This window comes from Rhamphochromis longiceps, linkage group LG13, assembly GCF_057381845.1.
Source record: "Rhamphochromis longiceps isolate RC_006_pf linkage group LG13, R_longiceps_female_GT1.1, whole genome shotgun sequence".
NCBI classification, from domain to species: Eukaryota; Metazoa; Chordata; class Actinopteri; order Cichliformes; family Cichlidae; genus Rhamphochromis; species Rhamphochromis longiceps.
The window spans coordinates 15,708,247-15,731,907 of record NC_140569.1 but is presented as its reverse complement, the minus strand read 5'-3'; the positions used below and the strand labels follow the sequence as shown (position 1 = coordinate 15,731,907).

Sequence of the window (23,661 nt, the reverse complement as noted above, 5' to 3'; positions counted from 1 at the left end):
TTTTTCTTTTTTCCCTTTCCCCCGCAGGTGAAGAATGTCATGGAACAGGAGGGATTCAGTCGTCAGAAGCGAGGCTACAGAAATATCAACGATATTGAAGTTAACATGAGTGACCCTCTATTCACCAAGCAGTGGTATCTGGTGAGTAATAAGCCAGCTAGCTGTCTGCGTGAAGCCTGACCTTTAGCACCAGCCCACATTTTTTCCACCTTAATTACTCAGAGACCGACCATATTCCCTACCGCCTTCTGTATGAACATTGTTATTCTTTGTTAAATTAGCCTGGCAAATATCATGCCATCTCATCTCTGCATTCATGTTGCCTAGTTTCCCCTCGTTTACATTAACCGGTGAGCATGAATTTGATGCTGTAACAAGCTCGCTTTCATTCATCTGGCATGTCAGATGAATCTGCTGACATTTACTTCCCCTTCCTTTCAAAATCACCCTCAAGCAGTCCTTATCCATAACATCCTGCACATACACACATTCTGCATGTTGACTAATTTCCTAATGGTGGCTCACCTGGGTGCCATGAGTCATGGACGTTCTCCATATTGTCTGAGTGATTAGATAAACACAGGCCAGGCAGACGGGACCCCTGGGCTGGATCTTAATGTGGCTGAAGCTTGGCAACTGGGCTACACAGGCAAAGGAGTTACCATCGCAATCATGGATGACGGTGAGTATAAAATCCTTAATTTATAACCAGGAGCACTGTCTGGAAGCACTTAATCACACCTCCAAATATCCATCGAGCCGATTTATTTGTATATGTTGAACTTAATAAAGAATGTATCTTGGTTCTGATTAATTTGTCTCCCTGTTTGAGGGGACTCACAGCATGAAATCAGGATTTACTGACCAGGTTTTCAAACAGCCGCATGTCATTGTGCAATAAAAAAACCCAGAAACCTCTTTCTCCTTTAGTATGCATGCTGTTTTTTTTTATACACACAAAGAAGCATTTAATCATTTTTGTATATATTGAATATTACCATTACAACTGTTGAATCCAAGCTGACAGGCTCAATTTTCTAGTTTAAAGTCCAAAGATACAACTGCATTTGATTTCATTATATTTGAGACGCTGGGCCCTGTGATTGTGGAATATTAATTTTAGAGATTGTTAACATGTAATTTTTTTCTTTTCCCAGTTCGTTAATCATCTAAATTGAATTGCGCAATTTGAGTCATTTGCAAATTTGTGAAAAGTTGTGTCAGAATAATATCATTCATCATTATCCTCATTATCAAGCATTCAGAATATAATAAAGCAAAAAGGAAACCATGATATAAAAATGGCAAGATATTTTGCTATCCGCTGTGATGCATGCTATATGACTCAATATTAATTAAAAAAAGTCCCATTTCAGGTATTGACTATCTACATCCAGACCTGGCATCAAATTATGTGAGTACATACATTTTCTTTTAATGTCATACTTTCCTTCATTTGCGTAAAGTGCTGTTAATAAACAAAGCAGGAGTTTAGGTCGAGGATTTCATGGGCTTCGTGTGGTTTGTCATTGCCAGTGACAGGTGCTTTCCAAGTTGCCTTCATGGCTGCTGAGTCTCCTTGTGTTCCCGGAGGACGCAGAGGCAGGCAGACGGCCAGCCAAGCTGTTTAATGTTAATGCACACTGCACTGTAGCAGGCACAATGGCAGGCCGATCTGTCACAAGCAGAGATAATGCCAGGGTAGTTGGTGCTGCATAATGTGATGCTCTATCTCCAGAATACTGATAAAACCTTAAAGGACAAGAGGGATTGCTAAATGGAACACGGCCTTGAAGGTTCAGTCTGATTACACTATAACTTGTGCAGTTTCATCAGTGTGTCTGCATTGTGGTGTCTTCTTCAATCTAGGGATGAACAAATGCAAACCTTCTAAAGAAACTCTAATGCTTTGTTGAGTTCAAAATCCTCCTACTTGAAAACTGATGTTTATGGTATTTTAGGCTTTTATCTAAAAATGCCAAGAGTTTTGGCTCTTTTTTCAGCTGTTTGCTTATGTTTTGTTTCCAGGAGATTATCCTGATGCAAAGGGCTTTCTGTTTGTACTTGTCTGCTGTAGCTATTGCTCATTAAATGTGGCTTGTTTTTTCCCCCTGTCATGCATGTATCCATTTTTGCCTGCCTTTGCATGTCTTGCCTGTGAACAGAGATGAGCTGTGGCCCAAAAATAACACAGCCTCAGCTGTGTTGATGCGGGAGCATCCTCCGCTGGATTGATGGATCATGTTGTGCATAGATCCAAAGTGTGTGTCTGTGTGCGTGGCACTGTGTATGTAATCCTGTGGTGCTATTGTTGTTGTGCTTTTTTATAGACCTAGACATACCTAGAAAACCCCCCCGAAACAAAACAAAGAAAACATTAAAAACCATTTTGAGTTGATCTCGAGTCGTTACTTTGAATTGATTATGTGGTAGAGCTGCTTTGAGGAGACAAATGTCAGCTCTTGCAAGGGTTTTAGGCTGCTTGTTTTTCAAGATCATAATGCTACAGTTTACGAGATACATTTTGATATGACAAATAAAAAGCGAGGCTGTGTTTTATTTGCAAGGGCAAGAGTAATAGTGCTTCACAAGATTCACAAAAACACACATCTCACAATTCAAGTCTTTCACTATATTCTAACAAGTTCTATATATTGTTTTTACTACCATCAAAAAAATTAAAGAACTGAATATAAAATAATAGTAGTAAAAATCACAGGCAAAATAACAGACATTGAATCTGATTTAATTCCTACAGATGAGAATGGAGTTGATCTTTCTTTGTATCTCAGCACGCAGACAATCTGCATGGGCCTTGTAGTTATAGTAAAATGTTGAAAACAGGACCCAATGGTGTTGGTGACCCTTGCAAGCCTGGAATGAAAAGTTCATTTTATTTCGCTTTTTTCAATTTCTAAATAACAATGACATAATTGCCTGAATAAACTGACTGTGTGATTTGAGCTTGATTGCCTAAAATACCAACTCTCACCCCTTACAAATGAAACAAAATGGTTTGGTCCACCCCATACCAGGACTGCCCTTTGCAGCACTGATAATATTTTATTTATTCTACCTTGGGGACCGTGAGCCACTGTATCCACACAGAAAAGAAAGCAAGAAGAGGGAGAGAAAGCAAACAAAAGGACATCGCCTGTTAACAAAGGTTAGCATAGCTCACGTAGAAGGTTAAGTATTGTTCAGTTATCAGCAGTTGTTAAAAACAGTGAATTATAGTCGAAATTAACCAGCACAACAGCCAGAAAGAGTGAAGTAGTAACAGGTCCCTCTCCAAAAGGATGCACAAGATGTGACAAAAGGTGAAGTCCCATAGCTGCAATGAAGAGCTGTTTCAGCTGAAAGCTTAGCACTAAGCTTTACTGTATGTTGGACCAGCTGTTCTGAGCTGCCAGGTATTTTGAGGAAGCCTTTGTATTCCAGGCTGATGAAACAGTATGCTAAAATACCACAGTGACACTTCACTATATTTAGCATGGTTCTAATGAAACAGCATGAGGCAGCAGATAACTGAAACAATTTTTCAAAAGTGGATACATACATGAGAGTTTTTTCGCTTCTTCCTCTGCAGCCATTAGTTTGAAAAGTCCCATGAGCCGGGTGAAATTTAGGAATGTTGCAGTTGGGCAGTCATTCCCTTCCTAGGAAACAACTGCTTCACTACAAAGATTCAACCACTGGATAAATTTCAGCATTTAACTTTTGATTTATCTGCATTCTACCATAGGAAAACCAAGTTAATTCAAACATGGCCCATTTATCCCCCTGAAGTTCAGTGAAATTCGTGTATTTAATGCATGAAGACTTCTTTACCCATGGCTCAGCTCTTCTATGTCTTGTCATCAATTTATTATTGTTATTATCATTGTTATTAACAGGGTAACACTAACACCGATAGACAGATAACTACATCACACCAGCAGCCACTTTAGAACCACCAGTTAACCTGGTAAGCCCGTCTTTGGACAGACTCAAACACAGAACCTTCTTACTGTGAGGTGACCGGTAGCTCTGTGCTGATACACTGATATAACTAATCTAACTACATTACGTATAGTATTTAATGCTGTCAGTTAGTGTTCTCTTTGTTCTATCCTCTCCTGGTTTATATAATGCCCTTCTACTCTCACGTAACACTCAAATCCTTTTTTACACTGCAAACTGGATCCACAGACACAATTTCAACACTCACAGACACGTGAGCCCACATGGATGTCTCAGGAGATATGTGGGGTTCAAAGGTCTAAATAACTAATGACTCTGACTTCTAAATTCAACTTCTATATTGTTGAATGTCTGTGGTTGTAAAAGCATTTTAGAATCTTTTAGATTCTTTATACTGAAAATGACAATCATCTTGGTTTTCAAATGACTAATGAGCTTTCTCAAGAAAGTAATCATAAGAGTATAAATACTGATTTTGGCACTTGTATCCACCTGTAAATGATTTCTCTATAACGTTAAGTAATCGGCTGCACTGCGTGTTGAATGAGTGGCGTGCCATGAAACAACCAAGGCATTTTGAAGAAGCCAGTGTGTTTCAGGCTGATGAGATGGCATTTTAAAATACCACAGTGATGCCGCTTGTTAATTTAGTTTGTTACTTATATGGGCATGGATGCGTTTCTTTAGCTTTTGCTACTTCAAATCAAACGGCACACAAACACTCTTGTGCGTACACTCTTGCAAATGTTTTCATGTATCGCTAAATTATCAGATATGCAAAGATATGCCATGTATGAGATCTCTAACTTTTGTGTTTGATAACATTTAAGGATAATTTAATTATTTACAATTATTATGGTGTTTCTAGGGGTGTGACCTTAGCACCAAAAAGGTTGAAATCTGCATAAGACTGTAAACAGATTAAGACACTAATAGTATTTTGAGACATAAGGGTTGAAATGTGAGCGGATTTCAAACTGTGCTGATTCATGGACATATTCTAGATTTTTATTAAATGAAAATGTAATTACTGGCTGATTTCAGTGACCACTACAGATTGCTGTGTATGGTTGTCAGAGCAATTTTCTTTCTTTTTTTTTTAGTCAAAAGTTGCATGAGCGATATGGCACAAGAAAGAGACTGCTTATTTATAGGGGCCATAGTTCTGAGACAAGTGCATGCAACTTGATCAATGGTGTTATTTGTTATTCGCTTTAGAGGATATAACATTTGTCTTTTCTCTTTTAAATTGAACTTTGTGAAAGGTTGTAATATTGAGTTTTAGGTCCTTTCTGAGGAATGTCATGTTGTTTTCTGTAATGGAGAGATGTCTTCACAAAGACTTTTTAAAAGATTTTAAAGGGAATTATGTGGCCTAAGATTATGTCCACTAAAACTGAGAATAGGCAGTGTAAACTCCCTGAAATTGGTTGGGACCTTGTACTATAGTTAAAGTGTTTTGCCAAGGGCTTCCAAGAAATCGTGCATTAACTTTCCTACATTATAAATTTGCTTATCAGCACTAGTGGCCTGTTGAAATCTGTCCTGATAACATGATAAATGGTTCTGGGAGAGATACATAAGAAAGTTTTGTCTGAGTTTCCCCCTTCATCACCAACATACCTCAGGAAATAAAACAAATTTTAACTACTTAGAGCAATTTCTCAGGGGTCCCACTAATATGTCGTATTACACTGACTTGGTCCAGTCATTCCCATGTTGGGCCGGACAAAACAACATGATTTGTAAAATAAGGAGAGGGTTAGATTAACATCTTTAAGCTCTTCTTAAATGTTTTCAGTATTTTCAGTACTTTTACCACTTCAGGTTAAAAAGTTAAAAGTAGTGTTTAAATAAAGCCATAGTAAAATTTAAAGGTGAAATATCTCTTTGACAGGATATCTTAAAAAGGCTTAGTGTAAATGTGGCAAGAGCCCTGTCCGGATACATCTTCTCCTTTTGGCCCGATAAGCCAAAAAGCTGACAGAAATATGGAGTAAACGAAGTTGTACAGTTGTACAGTTGCACAACCTTACTTTGCAGCTGTCAATTGAGTGAATGAGCTGTTAACTCGTGTGATCTAATTCTTACTATAGCTGACTCTAGAAAAAAAAAAATACTTGCCTCACTACCACATGAGCATGGATGGATGACAAGTTTGCTTCATTGTTCACTTAAGTACCATAAGCTCATGTGACAGTGAACAGCTAGTGGTTGCTGGGGAAAGCTGACGAGGCTGAGGCTCGGCAGAATCCATTATTCCGACTGTTGCTGTGCACAGGACAGCAGAGAAAGAGTAGAGCCTGATTGATAGCAGAAGAAGAGCTTGAGAAGCACAGAAAGTCATTCATCGACAGGCTTGGTGTCATTTATTACTAGGGCTCAGGACTTTTCACTTCATTTAATAAAAGACAACAAGGACACACTTCTGCGTCTGACATGGACTCAAAATCTATTAGGGAACGGCATGTTCTAGTTTCAAATGTTTCTGCTCTGAGTATTAACATTTAAAGACAAAACTTTAGATTTCTAACTTTGCTTTTGTTGAGCCATATGTTATATGTAATTTTTGTGTGGCATCATACCTACTTAGAGCACGAAAAGAGGAAACCAAATGTCACAAATACTTTAGGTAACTTTCACCTTTCTGTTTATTACCCCTTCTCTTTAAACAATTACATAGTTATGAAGTGATCTCCATCACGTAACCCTAGTGGCTCTAAGTATTTGTACTGTCCTCTAGTTGTCTGCTCCACATTGTGATAATTACAGTGTTTCTCCATTGGGTCACTAAGCTATTGTCGTTTTTCTTCTTCCATTGTTGCTGACTGAGTCATCTCCTCCAAATGCCAGCCTACACAGCTCACAATCTGCAGCATGGAAACAGCCTCCAAGAATGATCTGATGTATTTGGGTCTGTAGCTAATGAACAGTGCTGTGTTTTCTCCGTGACCACACAAAGCGGCATGTTATAGGGACTAAATACACAGCTCAAAACAGGATGCACTCCAAGTGACAAGAGTGACAAGTAAAGGAGAGACTTCACCTGCTGCAATAAGTCAATAGGTCATTTTGTATTAAAGTAAGAACAAGTGTAGTGTTTACCCGAGGATGTCTTACTGTGTGTGAATATCTTCCAGACATGGTTATTCTGATAATTCTGTTGACTGGGTTACTATCTGTCAGCGGATGTGTGTCTGTCTCCTGCATTTTCTTTCTCTTGCTTTTCCGTTGCTGTTTGCTCTGATCATATTACTTTTGGCCATGTGGAATTAAATGTTGGCAGTGATTTGGCCATTACTTTCTCAGTTTGAAATCCCCACTGTGACCACACATTACTTTAGTATTGCCGCAGATTAAATATTGGTAGTTAAGTGTTGCATGAAGGTGTTCAAATGAGTTTTAATGTATAAACCATACTGTAAGTTTATTAGGATAAGCTAGCTAAATCTAATACAGTCGAATACAATTCTGCACTACAATAAATCATGTCTTTATGAAGGTTAGACAATAATGTTCAATGCTGATGTAAGCTTTTCTATGCTGCTCTAAGGTATTGTGCAAAAGTCTCGAGCCGCCACTCATTTCTTTATATTTTGCTTCCAAAGAACCAGGCCAGACTTTTTAAAGTGATCTAGGCCAACAATTCTCCAGGCTTTCTAAAGGTCTTTCAGTGTTTTTCTTTGGACATTGACTGCTTCTTTACTGAGTCTTATCTTTTTAATTTCAGAGGAATTGTTTTTTTTTTGTTTATTTGTTTTAGCCACTTAGCACTGACCTATCAATCTTTCAAACATAAAAAGGCATATATCTTAAAGGATGAATCAGTATTGTCTAGATAACATTTGTTCTATGGTGACAACTTGGCAAAGAACCAATTTGTTCCAATTTTCTTAGCTGAATCTGTGAAAAATGTCAAAGATAACACAGTTTGACTTGCATGAAATATATTTTTTTCAGTAAGGTGAAAAAAAATAGCTATTAAATGAAAACCTAGGCAAGTCTTGGCATAGTGTGCAGTGTGTCCTTAAGAAGAATTGAAGAAACTGGACAAGCGGAGGACAAAAGAGGAAGTACTAGGCTTAAAAAACTACTACAGTTGAACAGTATTTGAAAGTCATGTACTCAAAAATAGGAAAACAAACAAAAGACCTGCCAGAAGACCTGAGAGATGCATCTGTCATTTCAGTTGATTCATCGACTTTTTTCTGAAGTCTTAACAGAAATGATCTCAATAAAAGTGTGGCTGTCAAGGACTGAGTCATTCTTCAGGTAGGGAAACAGGTTGAGGTATGCCAAATTACACAAGAACTGGCAGGTATGAACTGAATGATAAATCCATCTTTGATTCAAATATCAGTATGTATGAAAGAGGTCAGGTAAAACAGTGAGAGTTGAAGTCATCTGTGAAACATAGTGGTGGGTCTGGTATAGTTTAAGGTGGCATTTCAGGCACTGGTGTTGGAAATCTTTTCACAATTGTGGAAATTATGATCACGGAAAAGTATTTTGGTCCAACACACCATGCTGTAGCATGTCTGGAAATACTCTAATTGGCAATGACTGCATTGTTCAGCATGGCAATGAGGTCAAATATAAAAGCATAAAAGATAGAAAAACACATAATGGACACTATCATTCATGGACTGGCCTCCCCAGAGCCTGGACCTCAGCATTGTAGCAGTGTGATCATCTTGACACGCAATGGAGGAAAACTCAACCAACACAAAAAGAAAAGCTTTGAATGCCCTTCAAGAAACTCAGAGAGTTATTTCTGAAGACAACTTTAAAGAATTCCCAGAAAACCTAAGAGAGTTCAAGCTGTGTAAATAAAGGTGGTCAGACCAAATAATGACTATTGTCTTATATATTCTGTTTTCATGTATAATTGCAAATGCTCCAAAAGACTACTTCACCTATTTTCCATTTTCCATGCAACATATAAAGGAATGTGCAAAGAAATTGTTTTTTTTGTTTTGTTTTGTTTTTTAACAAACACAATATCAGACTAGATGTAGCCTGCCTTCACTGCTGCTTCATGCTGTAGTTTTGGCAAAAAAAAGTGAATGAAAACATTTCTAAAAATGCCTAAATCTTCCCTGAGCTGCAGGTTGGGTGGCTAGATTTACCTGATTAGCTTCCGCACTAGCAAGCTTAGAATTCAAAATCACCCCTGACCGGTGCATAAGGATGACAGAACAGACTGTGATAAGGTCAGCACTTGACTGTGAAATGCTCTGCCCTGTCGTCTCTCCTGCTGTTTTTCTGTCTCTATGTTGTTTTCGTAAATGCATCCATTCGGTCCTTTCAGAATGCCGATGCCAGCTATGACTTCAGCAGCAATGACCCGTTCCCATTTCCGCGCTACACAGATGACTGGTTTAACAGGTAAAGCTCGCCCAGACATTGCCTATTTCTATATACACATACTCAGTGTGTTTTTGTGTGCACGTGTGTGCTCTCCCTAGAGTCTGGCAGCTCTCTTCTATTGATTTTCTCTCCACATAGTTCCATTAAGACATAATGGTGTGGTATAAACAGAGCTGTTGTCCAACACAAGAGAATAGAAAACACAATGGCTATTTTTAGCTTCTCACTTGGAGGAGATAAGGTGGATAAAGGCGGACAACCACAAGTCTAGTCTCCTCTCAGGGACAAGTGTTCATGGTGGTGACCTTCTGTCTGATAACGTCTTATCTGCCTCCCAATCACACCAGGGGATCCACTACCACTACAACACATATGGAGCAAAGGAGCAAAGAGAACTATATTCTTTCTCTATCTCTCCTTCTGTACCTCCATCTGCTCAGCTATATCTACATATGTGCAAGTGTCTGTTACATAGAGAAGCGGGTATTTGGGTCTGGTACTGAAGCAGTTGCTGACTGCCGGGCAATACTTGCTGGTTAATCGGCTGGTTGTTATAAATAGCTGCCTGTCTGTAGCAAAGCATGCCGGGAAAGAAGGGTTGACTGCAGTGTCCCTGTGGGGAGTAACGGGATGGAGACATAGACACGCATCACATGACGAACACAAAACGCTGATATGTGCAGTCGTACTCAGACTCATATAAATGCTCTGAAAATGGATGGAAATGTTGCTTTTCCTCAGGCAGATCCATTCTGTTAATTATAATAGATTTATGGCTAAATCTACCCATGCTGTTATCAATATCCTCATTCTAGACACACACAAAGGCAACAATGACAAGGGGTACAATGAATGTGTGAATGCTTAGCTCAGACCTAAACCACAATATATCATTTTCAAATGTATGTAAATGAATGCAAATCATTTTAAGCGCTTTCTTTGCTTTCCGCTGTCACAAGTCACGGCACAAGATGTGCTGGAGAGGTTTCTGCGGCAGCCAACAACAACATCTGTGGTGTGGGAGTCGCCTATAACTCCAAGGTGGCAGGTGTGTGTTATAATAAGCTTGCAGTTTCAACAGAGGAATAACAATGAGGGGACAGCAATGTTAAACACGATGATGGTGATGTGGTGAAAGCTGGGAGGGTGATTCAGCAAGGGAGATACTAAATGCTTCACCTATAAAATATACTGTAGGGCATTATGGAAGAGTAGAGTTACATTGCTGAAACATGTTAAAATGGTATTTCTCTACTCACAGAAGTAGGAAGATTTAGATTCAACTGAAAAACAGGACAAGAGTCCAGTTTTTGTTTCATTTTGATTTTGATTTTGATTTTTTCGCTTTTTGAGTAACAAATTAGAAATAAGAAAATCAGTACTGACAGCTTGATTTATGTTCTGCTACAAAGCTAACATAAAGATTTGCTTTAAACATTGTTTAGGGTTTACATGCATGAATGCATCATACTTTTTGCACACTATGGATATGCAAAACCTATGCTTTCTTTAATTAGCAAGTAAATTAGTAACTTATACTTACTTTTTGGTATCAACTTGACGGCATCTGTTTGTACCACAAAACTGGAGTCAGACTTTTACTCTTTCAGGTATCAGAATGCTGGACCAGCCATTTATGACTGACATCATTGAGGCATCATCCATCAGTCACATGCCCCAGATTATTGACATCTACAGTGCTAGCTGGGGACCAACTGATGATGGCAAGACAGTGGATGGACCCAGAGAGCTCACATTGCAGGCTATGGCAGACGGCGTGAACAAGGTAAAGGCGCACCTTCACCTTGTGCTGTGAGCTTTAACCTGTGATGGAAATTTATCTTTAAATCTCTTGAATGAAATCTTCATTTTTTTAGTGCCGCCCCCTGTGAAGGTTTTACTCACCCTTGAAGTGGCACTAACAAGTACACAGGGTCTTTTATTACACCAGCTGTAGGGTTTTGAGAAATTGAGTAAAGTCACCTGTTCAAAACTGTAAATGGGTTGTGGTTACCATAAGATTTTCTTTTCATTTTGTTTTTAATTTAATGTTTCAATTAGTTTCTAGAGTATGATTTCATATTCTTTTTATTGTGTTTAGTTTTATTACATTTTCTTTTTTATTACTATTCTTCTAGAATGAGGTGATTTGTCAGGTGCTTATGTTTTACATGTTCATAAGAGACATTAGAATACAAATATATTTAATTACCTTTAATTGACTCACTATCATGTAGGTAGTCTAAAGACTCAATACACACCTTGTTCAACAAAATGCTGTATGATTTGTTTTTGTTTTATCTCAGATTTGTGAGTGCACTTATTTCTGTTTTTAAGTTTAATATTTATTTTATTTCCATTAATTAAAATGTTTAGCGTTTAGTTTTTAATCTAGTTTTAGTCAAAGTCAAAGCATTTGCATGTACGTAACAATTCCAATTACTCTCAAATATACTTTGTGTTTTGTGCCAGTTATCAAATGTAGGCAAATGTAGTTAAACAAGTGCAACTGTGGACAATCTATCGCTCAACTTTAATATGACAGCATTGTACTTATGAGCATTTTAGCAAAGCTTAAAGCATGTAGATTACAATGCAGACTCATAGAGGCCTCACACTCTTTGTCATGTTTTGCTTGAGTGATGCTCATGAGCCAAATTACTCTTTGCGGATGGTGAGGCACAAGTAACTACTATACTAACGCAAAGATGAAAAGGTGATACCTTCAGGGTACCATGCGCTCTACAGTACACTGATGCTGAACTACAGCCAGTGTAGATCAGTGTAGATTTTTTCACTCATCCAAGTGACTTCTTCAGTCTCAGCTGACTGCAGATTTCTCCAACCCTTATGAACAGCACATTTGCATAGTGACTGAAACTAAGACCACTGACTAACAATGGGCCGTGTGGTCAGTTTCCTGATTATTAATATACAAACTGTCAACGACCATTGATCAGTGGCCATGAGTACCATTCACACAAAGTTGGGGAATGGCTGCAATCAAAGCATTGGAAGATGGTGAAAGATGAACCCTTCGGCCCCCTAAAGGGATGGTCTTCCCTCCTTGACTCAAACCAGCATTCCTCCCTGTCCAGGATGCCTTTCTCCAGTTAAACATAATCACCTTTCTGGGATTTCCTTACTGGATGACTGAGCATGCATGAACACACTCCATATTCACTTCCTAGAGACTTACTCTAACCTAACATCTACTACTAACCATTACTCTGACCTTGAAAATAAATAATTTTTCAATTTAGGGCCAGACAACATCAGCAGTGTCTGGACCAAACACACACACAAACACTCACACAGCTGTCATGCTAGTAGTGCCACTGCCAGTTGCTTGCCTGATTAATCATCATGTAGCCAGGTGTGGGTTGGTCTGAAATGACCCTGTCGTAGGCAGGGTAGGTGAGCGGGAGCAAAGCTCACTGTAATGTCTGATCATGTAAACACAACTAATCAAGCAGCCACTCTGCGATCTGCCACTTAGATTCTAATGATCACTTATGTAAGCTATTGTGTAGGCCGAACATGATGTGCATTGTGCACAAAGGGAAACATTTAAAATTAAGAAGCACATTATTTCATATTAACAGCTGAATAAGGCAGCATGGCTTTAATGGAATTAAATACACTGGGTGCTGTTCCAAATGAAAGCACTTTGTTTGGATAGTGCAGGAGACAGATTGCAGAAGGCCTAAAGCACATAGGTGTGCTCAACAACACTCAAACCTCTTTTTGCATTTCAAATAAAAAGAGATAAATAAGCATCATGAAAGGTAGGACATGGCACTCCTCCTCCACTTGATCCTTTGTTCTGTGGGGAAATGGTCGGCCTTTTGTAGAACAGGTGCAGCATTTGGTGAGGAGGATGCTCTCTGCGTGGAGCCACAGTCAGTTGTTTCATGTTTCAAGGCACTCTATCGGTAACAAAGATGTCATTTTACTGTGTTTAAATTTGCAGAATGAGGTGTAGAAAAAAAGACAAAAAAAATGCTGTCATTTTACCTTCCTCGACTGTAGCAATGCCAATTTACATGCTGTAATGGAAAAATAAGAGACAGGACAAAACAGGCTTGTGTGCCTGTGTGAGTTGCCAGTTCTGGTACACAATAGAAATTTCACTGAATTCTTTTGAGTGCTTTCTTTTTTCTTGTTGCTATCATTTGTGCAATCACAAAGTTTTTCATCAATAGCATTGTGTCTTTTTTAATATTACGACCTTCTGATGAGATCTGCCTGCTTTGCATGCTTACAGGCACAGAATATCACAATAAAATTTATTTAGCTCTAGAAATCAATTTATTTTAATACCAGTGGGCTGGACAGCGTGGGCCAGTGGAGTTTATGTGTTTTGCTTAAATGCTATCCTCTGTGTCGATCCTTTAATAATGTAAGATTGTTCATTGACTCCCTGCCAGTTTTCCCCAGATCCTTCTTTCTACTTCACGAAATAATAAAGAAGACAAATAATTAAACAAATAAAAAAAAAACACCTGCCAAAAGACAGCAGAGTTTTGCCAGCTTTCAGTGGGCAGTGGGTGATTAAGCAGTTTCTTCTAAAGAGCATGCCCGAAGTGACTAAAAGAAATGATTCCAAATAGGAAACCACCACCTGTGACAAGGGAGGTCTGACTGGCCTGTTGTCAGTGAGTAATTGAGAAATATACACAGGAGTCCTGTTATTCCATCATTTAAAGTTCTAAGCAAAGTATCACGCATTGATATGCATCATAAACTCTCAGATTTCCAATTTTCATTTCACCCAAATGAATTCCAGCGAAAAAGACAAGAACTGTGACACACTTTCATTTCACTGGGATCATGATGATAATGTTGTTTTAGGGGCGCGGAGGGAAAGGCAGCATCTATGTCTGGGCCTCAGGAGATGGTGGTAGCTATGATGACTGTAACTGCGATGGTTATGCCTCAAGTATGTGGACAATCTCCATCAACTCTGCCATCAACGATGGGCGCACTGCTCTGTATGACGAGAGCTGCTCATCCACCCTGGCATCTACATTCAGTAATGGACGGAAGAGGAACCCAGAGGCTGGAGTGGTGAGTGTGCTTGTGTTTTATTTGATCTCTGAGTGTGCAACACAGTTCTGAAAGAAGAAACAACCTCAAATGTTTGCCGTAATGTCTATCAAATGTTTTGATAGTTCAGGGTCCCTGATCTTTTTCCATTCAAAGATGACTCAAGGCTTGTTTGTGATGTTAAATGCCTTTAAATGATGGCTCTTCTGATTCATAGATGGAACTGTAAATAGCTTTTCAATTCGCCCTGCAGTCAGAAGATACTATGAATGTAACTTATGAAGCTGTCAGTTTCTGATGGAAGAATTGCTCCTCATTGTGACGTACAGCCCAGCATTTAATTGCATAATGGATGTCTGTGTGTTTGTGTGAGTGTGTGTAAGTACAGCTGGCTCAAGCCTATCTGCACATTTACGTGAAGAACAAATACATGACATCTTGGGTTGTTTTAGGATAATCCCAGGATAATAATATATAATAATAATTGCTCTTCTGTCTTCGTATGCACATAAATTGATCAACATCCTATATAACATGCTTGTGAATGAAGCATGCAAAGGCAGCATAAGCGATTATGCAAATCACCTTTGGCTGTTGACAAAGTCATGGATCTTCCCAAGGGTTTCCCCTCTAATTAATGTCAGTCTGTTATCATTTCTAATTAAGCACAAATTAAAATTGAAATCACTGTTTATCCAGAGACATAAACATTTTCTCAATGTGTGTGCACAGCTATTCAGCCAAAGCACCCTGGTCATGCACATCTCTCTATGTCTTTTCATATTTGTGCAGAAACATAATAAAAAGGTTGTTTTGTATCTTGTGCACTCTCACTAACATAATTATAATATATGCAAAGACAATGAAAACACGTTAAATAAAGGATTTCATTGAAAATAGTATAAATACAACATGTCAAGTGCAAAAAATTGAATGCATGAATGTATATATTCTTTTAAAACTTTGTGCTTGTTTTTAATTTGATGCGAGCAATATGGTTCCAAATAGGACAACAGCATGTTTGCCCATGGCTTGCATCACGTGTCACTCTGTAAGTGGGAACCGAGGAGACCAGCCGTTGTAATTTTTCCCATTTTTGGCTTGACGTTTGCTTTTTAAATTTCGTAATGGCTCAGTAACAGGTCTGGAGTTGTGGCTTTCAGACGTCTTGCTAAGCACATGCACAACTGTGTCTATTTCAGACAAAATCACTGTTATTTCATACAATTTTTTTGTCCTTGTTCCCCGTGTCCACAACATTTATTTGTATTTCACAAAGTCCTTTAAAGAAATTCTGTACCGTATATGAAGAAATATTGGATTTTCTTTATGCATATTGAGTTATCTGATTTAATACAACAATTGTTATAACATATTACTGACTTACTATAATGAAATTTTGATTATAACGTTACATCTTTTTGCATATTTGCAACAATGGCAAAATCAACTACACAAAATAAAGATTAAAATTACTTTGATATATATAATTTTTTCACTTGTACTTGAAGAGTGCCTTCTAAAAACAAATTTAAACAATAAAAAATGTTGATTGATTCTACGTATAAAGTTGCCTTTTTGTGATTATTTTAGGCTACTACAGATCTGTACGGGAACTGCACACTGCGTCACTCGGGAACCTCAGCAGCAGCGCCAGAGGCAGCTGGTGTCTTTGCTCTGGCTCTTGAGGCTAAGTATGTACTCTACTGGTCCTTTCAAAGTGCTATAATAATTGCGATTATTGATTTAGACAGACTGTCTGTATAAAAACATAATTAGGTTTCCTTATTCAACTTCACTCTGCTGGAGAAAGTGATAATCACAAGGTATAATTTTAACCATTAGATCTGGACAATCTTCAGTTTGTTTTTAAGTACAACCTCGAGCTTTTGTGTATTTCTGAAGTAATGGCTTTAACGTCCTCTGTCTGTGTGCATCTAAACTCCTTGAGAGCACAAATAATCTCTCCACTTTTCACAGAGTTGCTTATTTATCACAACTGTGAAAAGGAAAAACTGCACTCACTCTAACGCCCACAGAGCACAGACTCAATGTATGTTTGTACCAACGGCACAAATAACCCTGGATCAATGCTCTTTATACCTTAGTGCAAGGCTAAAAGAAATTCAGTTCATTTTCTTTTAAGAGGTCTCAGTACTTTCCCATATATGTCAGATGATACCAAAAAAAAACCAAACAAATAAAACAACACTTATTATCTTAGCTTGCTGAAAATATTTCTGTCTGGAGGCTAATCTTTGCAATCTATGGATTCCATTCTTGATGTGTCATACTAAATCTGTCAATCATGCCATTTACACTCCATTACAAGATAGAATTCACTTTATGAGTTTCATTAGTTCTAAAGAAAAGGATCCTTGTGGATCAGAAAGTAATTGAAAACATTTACACTTAAGCAAACCCACCCACACATTATTATGAAACCTGGAGAATTACAGCTTCTATAATCCTCGAGGGGAGACGTTTCCTTTTCTCAGATGCTTCATTTCTCACGTTAAAGGGTGACAAGATTCTCTTGCCTTTAACTAACACCAGATAGTGAAGTTGAGTAAAGAAATGGTGTTTGCTTTGCACACACAATAATGATGTTGCTGTTGGGAGGAGCGGATGCTCACCCTGTCCGGCAGCAAATAACCCACGAGCCTTTTTACTGCCCCAACACACTTGAATCGTGCAGCAGCAGGAGTCAGTGAGTCAGCCAGAACAAAGCTGTCACTACACACAGCCAATATAATGGAGGGAGACACAGACAAAAGCAACCTTCTGCCTCCAAGCATAGACTCTATGATGTTTTAGATAATTGAATTAATTTTAGCAAACCCACGAATCAGAAATGTTTACAAATGTAACATTTGTTTTCTTTTGCTTTTACTACTTGTAACTAAGCTTTCCGTGTTTTTCTAGTTAGCCCTACCACAGCTAACCTACAATGCTGTCTCTTCTCTGTCACTCTTTTTTTCCCCCCCTTGCCTTTGTCATATGTGCACTCATGACTGTCAATCCACAGCCCTAACCTGACATGGAGAGACATGCAGCACCTGTCAGTCCTAACTTCTAAGAGAAACCAGCTCCATGACGAAGTTCACCAGTGGCGAAGGAATGGCGTGGGACTCGAGTTCAATCACCTTTTCGGCTATGGCGTGCTGGATGCTGGTGGCATGGTGAAAATGGCAAAGGAATGGAAAACTGTGCCTGAGCGTTTTCATTGTGTAGCTGGATCCATTCAGGAAGTCCAGTGAGTCACATTTCTACTTATTCTGCATTTTCTTGTGCCCCAAATGCTGCATATTACATATGTACGCTGTATAGTCCACGATCTCAAACTGCTTTTTTACCCAAAAGTTTAAAAGTGAAACCCTGCTGAGTGCAAAAGACACACTCAAATAATTACTGGGTAATCCCAGTATGGCCCAATTCAATAAAACATTGCAAAGGGAGTGTCTACTTCATGATGCTGTAATGTTTGGATTGGGTCATCAGTCTCTGCTGGTCTTGAACCTCTAAAAGATCAACATTGAATACCCTGGTAGAGGAGGAATTACATTTCTAAATTTCATCTTAAATTAAACATCTAAAGTGGTCATATAGATTTGAGCATTTTGTCTAGTGTTGTCTTGTTTTGATTGATAGTGACAGTTTTGCTAATTTTACTTCCCTGGGATGTTTGACCTTCATCGCGAAGAATAATGTATGTGCTCAGTTTACCAGATGACTAATTTATCTGTTAAAGGGAAGTGACTGAGTGCACATCATGAAGTCTGCACTTACCAGAAGGATTTTGTGTCAATACAACTACAGATAGGGGACAAAATAAAGGAAAAGCCTGCAATCGCCTACGGAGAAAGGTGATATGGTGGTTCTCTAAAGCCGTGAGGGTGAGCGGTAGGGGAACTGCTGGCATGGTTTGGGTCCAGATGTGTCATTGGTGCGAAGCTTTCCTACAAATCAATACAAAGTTGCTATGGATGATAATTATATTTATCCTATGATGGAACACCTCTGTTCTGCTGGGAGTGGTCTCTTCCAGGATGTCAATACTCCAAACCATAGGATACAAGCAGTCACTGAATGTTTGAGTATGGCAATAATATGAAGTACACAGTGAACTATATCACAACCTAAGCGAGATTTTAACCTGATGTCTAAGGTAACGTTCTACTCCACCACCATTAAAACAACTGCTTTGGTCCTTGTCTCCAGGAGATTCCACGAGACCTTTAAAATTTTGTTGGTTTTCCTTTAATTTGCTAATGTTACCATTACTATTGTTGTTTCCCAGTGTGCACTCACAAGAAATCTATGTCTACAAAATGTCTGGGGAGCATCTTTAGCAACAGAATTACTAAAGCACAGAAGGGAATATGTAACATGCTTAAAACTGCATGCCTGTTACAAGTAACCTTTATGAGTCATATGTCTGAGTGCGTAATCAAGTTGTGGCTACATCAGGAGTTGGCGGGAAGGAGGCAATATAGTTTTTTGGATGGGATTCCTTCAAAATGACTATATCATTCTAAGCATGATGCATTTCTCACATGAAATAATGTTAACTACATCAGTTCGAGCTCTGGCAGCTTCAGTCTCTGCCCTCATATTTCACAGATGCAGCTGTAGTTAATGCGTCCTCCCTCTCGTCTTATCCTCACTACATTAGTACATTACCTTTCCCTGTATTTTGTCCATCTACAGCCTTGCTTTCACTTCACTGTGCTTCCAATCTCCATCTCTGTCTTAATTCCTTCCTCTGATTCCCCTGTCCCCACCACTGCACCAGTCACAAGGGTTCTGGTATCCATTCATCTGTCATATCGTAAGGCTTTGAGCTTAAGTGTGCGATGCCTGGTGGTTTCCTCCATCCCTCTTATTTGCTCTAATTAGAGCAACACAAGTAGGCTTGGAGTTCCCTGGAAATGCCATCAATCCTGGCGGAGGTGTACATTTGTGTAGATGTGTGTGACCTAAAGTAATGCTTTAACATGTATTGTGAAAGTGTCAGTGTGTGGGTGAAGATAAAAAGCTGAGTGAATGCAGTCCGTCTTTGTATTTTCTTCCACCATCAACACCCACAGTACCTTATTTCGGTCTCTAATCAGAGCTTCACAGACGATTCAGTCACGACAACATGGTGTGAAAATGTTCCTTTGTGTGCTTGTGTGTGTCTGTGTGTCTGTGTGTCCCTCCCCTGAGTTCAGTGACAGATAAAAAAAAAGAGCATGGTACAGCTTTTATTGCATCCCTGGAGAGACCACATGCAAATGGTGGAAAGAACCTGCTCTCTTATACAGAGTGCTGGTGACTTTACACTGCCATTATTATCTGGATATTTAAGCTTCCAGTGCAAAAAACAAAACAAAACCCCCAAACAAAAAATAACCTATTTTTTACACAGAGATGAAAAAGGTTTTCATATCTCAGGGAAAAATGAGTAGCGGGTGATGTTCATAGGTAAGAAGCTCCAAAAGAAACCTCTCTCTTCTTTTGAGTGGTGTATTGAAAGCTATACTGGCTGTGCCATATTTTTCATCAGTTCACTGTTTCCAAAGCAGCACTGCAGGGTTTTTGCTGCCTCTATTGTGGTAGAGCTATAATTACAACAAGCCCACCTCTGATGATATTGTATCAGCGGAGAAAAGCAATAAACACTAACATCGCCATTCTAGCAAACACACTCTCAGCACTGATCTGATAGCTGCTCGGGCTCGCTGCAGCTTACTTTGCTGGAGGAGAACTTCTCATTATCAGTGGAGCTGGAACACAGTGCCACGCTGTGTGGCAGGTTTGTTTTTAATCTCCACTGGTCCTGCCCTTCAGAGGCATCTCTGTCCCTGCTCCACGGCCGACTGCTGTAATTATTCTTGCATGTTAACTGATAGGCACAATGCAGCTGCTGCATACAAGATCCCCTTTTTAGGTTCATATGCACACGCTGTAATAAAAAAATAAATCACGAGTTAACTCCCCAAGAATAATGCTTTTAAAAATGAAGATGCCAAGAAAAGCTGTTGTAGTACATCCAGACATTAACTACATGTTTTTAAAGAAGTGTTTCTTCTTTACAGTATGGGCTTTTTACATATAACACTTCTAATGTTGATGGAGAAAAAACAAAGCTCTTATATTTGGCTATGTCAAATTTCTTATCACAGGGTGTAACTTGTTGTGCAGTACTGCGCTACGAGCTGTTCTGTTTTTCTGGGAATAGCAATTTACTTAATCAGCTCACCACTGCACTCACCTCGCTGTGCTCTGCATAGCGCCCTATTAATCATTTTTCAAACTGAATGCTGTTCCATGCGTCTCTCTCTCTCAGTTTCTGTGTTTCTTCTCTGCTTCCCTCTCTTCACCCCCTAAACCAGGCCCATTTCCCACTGCTGTGATGTGGCCTTAGCCTCTAATAATGTTATTAAGCCTCTTCACAGCCTTTGGCCACCACCCCTACCCTGCTGTGTTCCCACTCTTTCTTCCCATCACCCAGGGAATTATAAAAGTATGTCTTACCAACCAAAAAGCGACAACACTTGAGAAACCAGCTATCATAGCAAACAGCAAATCTCATGATGAGCCTAGAAATCAGTAGAAATTTTGATCATATGCAATAATAGACGTCTATTAGAATAAAAGCACTGTGTGAGACTTGTAGTAAAAAGGTGCTATGCAACTACCAGTCAATTTAGCAAATAGGGAACACCTGTGAAATTACTGAGTAAGAAGAAATTATGACATCTGTGCTCTAAATTTTGGAAAACAAGCTTTAGACTCATTTCAAACTGGTTACTTCTAGAATATCATGTATGTGGTCTTTTAGTGTTGACCAAAGAGCATATTATTCTCACTGCAACAAAAAAAGTACAGAGTAAATTAATCAGACATGACAGTCATGAATGCTTTTGTGCAATGAGGGAACAAGAAAAAAAGGCGCTTCCTTTTTTTGCCAGGGTTGGCTGGTTCTATTGAAAAAATAGGTCAGGTGCTGTATTTACTGGAACATTAAAATAAGAGCAGGTAAAAGGTAACGGTTCTTTCACCTGTTCTCTCACGATTACATTCAGGGATTCCCAGTGCCATTGTCCAGGGCCATATAATACTTACTACACATACTACATGGTCTTGTTTCATCATTCTCTTTCATAGCTGTTATGTTACTTTGCTATGTTTCTCTAACATGTAGTTTTCATTTCTCCAATCTGATTCTTCTTCCCCAGTAAAATCCAGTCTGGTAACAAGCTGGTGCTGGCCATAACCACTGAAGCCTGTCAGGGAAAGGACAACTTTGTCCGCTACCTGGAGCATGTTCAGACTGTAGTCACTGTCAATGCCAGCCGCCGTGGTGACCTCAACATCAACATGACCTCACCAATGGGCACAAAATCCATACTGTTGAGCCGAAGGCCCCGTGATGATGACTCCAAGGTGGGCTTTGACAAGTGGCCCTTCATGACCACGCATACCTGGGGAGAGGACCCCCGTGGGACCTGGGTCCTTGAGGTGGGCTTTCAGGGTGACGAGCCACAGCGAGGGGTCCTGAAGGAGTGGACTCTCATGCTGCACGGAACACAAAGTGCCCCTTATATAGACCAGATAGTACGTGATTATCAGTCCAAACTGGCCATGTCCAAAAAGGAGGAGCTGGAGGAGGAGCTGGATGAGGCTGTAGAGAGAAGTCTGAAGAGTTTGCTCAGTAAAAACAACTAGAATCCCATCTGCATGTTGCCAGCTCACCTATCACCTATCTTCCTTCTGCAGTCTCGCTCTGTCCTTCTCTAAAATTTCACTGCATCTCTTAAGTTCTCCTAAGTCCCTTGTTATCCTCCCTTTGGTCTACCTCCGTTCCTCTCCTGTCTCTGATTTTTGTTATCAGATGTTAAAATTAGCCCCTTCGATGAATGTTTCTTGTAATCCAGTCATGATAAAAGTGTAACCTTCAATAATCTATTCTATAGAGAGAAAACAAACTATATCACTTGGGTTTTTACACTCTACAGAACTGTACATAAAGCAAACACAAGCCACTCTTTCATGCTCTTGCTTTAACTGCCCTACACCTCTCTTCTGCCAAATGTTGTACAGTTTGTGACTGTAAATGATTTTCTGTGCCATTCTACTTAAAGTTTAATATCTTGCAAACAGAGCAGTGCTATTTCTTTCTGTTTATATTTTTGTGACATGCACTGTTTATATAAACATGGAAAGAATGTGTAATTCATTTTGCAGCCTGTAGTCATCAGTTCATATTTCATAATCTTTGATGGACTATAATAAATCTATTCAGCTGTTTATTAAAGCACTTGAGTGATTTGAAATACAGTGAATGCATGTAGAAAACCAGCCATTCTCGGTTACATGATGCTGCCTGTGCTCCACTAAAACTGGAGCACAGGCAGGATCACCGTGGGATAGCAGTCACCCTACTGTAAAACACATCAACAAGTGAAATCGTCTAATCTTTCCCAGGCTTCTTTCATTCTGTATTGTGCTGTTCAATAAACAGAATAACCCCCCTAAAAGGCTCCTTGCCTAGGTACTATAGACACTTCCTTTATTTATAGAAGCAAAATGTAGCACCAATAAATCACTGTCATATAAATTATTTACAGCCTATTGACTGTAAATATTTAAAACAAAGAGGCTTCACTCAGTAAATAAAGTGTTTTCTGGACATATGTTTTAGGATGTAAATAAGGATCGTCTAAAGAGAGCTAAAACACTTACTTTCCTACAAAACAAACTCTTTCAGGATGAAAAACGAGCAGCAGCAAAGAGCAGAAAGTTAGCAATTGTCTGAACTAGCTACCCAGATGCAACCCGAACTAAAAGCAATGTGAATATCAGATATGCATTCATCAGGCTGCCTCATAATCCAAAATGAATGCTAATGCCTGTGCTAATTTCAGTGTGCAGTTCGGTATGTAAGTAAGCAACTGTTGCTCTTAAAATCTAATGTCAGTAAATTGCTTTTACAGCTTACTTCCACTTCCTCTGTTGGGCAGAAATTTAAATCAGTGTTCATGTATGAGGAGAGAATGTGGAAAAAGACCATTACTAGCATGGAGACTTTTAATTATCTCAGCCATTATTCAATCTTACTCAAATAAGTTAGCACAATTAATAGCAGTAATCCAAGTAATATATACATTTTTATAAAGTGAGATTTCAGACTAATCTGTTCAAATACGTCTTAGAAATCTTCTCTGAAGTGTTTTACATACTCTGTATCATATTTGTCTCCTACAATTGTCTTACATTATGAACAAGGTAAGG

General features: G+C 39.0%; 1 protein-coding gene across 1 annotated transcript in view; it reads left to right on the top strand.

Annotated features, from left to right (window-relative positions):
• Positions 1-22,892, top strand: part of pcsk2 (proprotein convertase subtilisin/kexin type 2) — a 29,404-nt gene extending 6,512 nt beyond the window's left edge. Inside the window, exons 3-12 of the mRNA XM_085427957.1 lie at positions 28-141; positions 574-682; positions 1,377-1,414; positions 9,275-9,351; positions 10,293-10,381; positions 10,944-11,119; positions 14,188-14,403; positions 15,976-16,076; positions 17,411-17,638; positions 21,606-22,892. Of these exons, the coding sequence (XP_085284083.1) occupies positions 28-141; positions 574-682; positions 1,377-1,414; positions 9,275-9,351; positions 10,293-10,381; positions 10,944-11,119; positions 14,188-14,403; positions 15,976-16,076; positions 17,411-17,638; positions 21,606-22,095 (1,638 nt within the window). The 3' untranslated portion in view covers positions 22,096-22,892. The remainder of the gene's footprint in view (positions 1-27; positions 142-573; positions 683-1,376; positions 1,415-9,274; positions 9,352-10,292; positions 10,382-10,943; positions 11,120-14,187; positions 14,404-15,975; positions 16,077-17,410; positions 17,639-21,605) is intronic.
• The last annotated feature ends 769 nt before the right edge of the window (positions 22,893-23,661 follow it).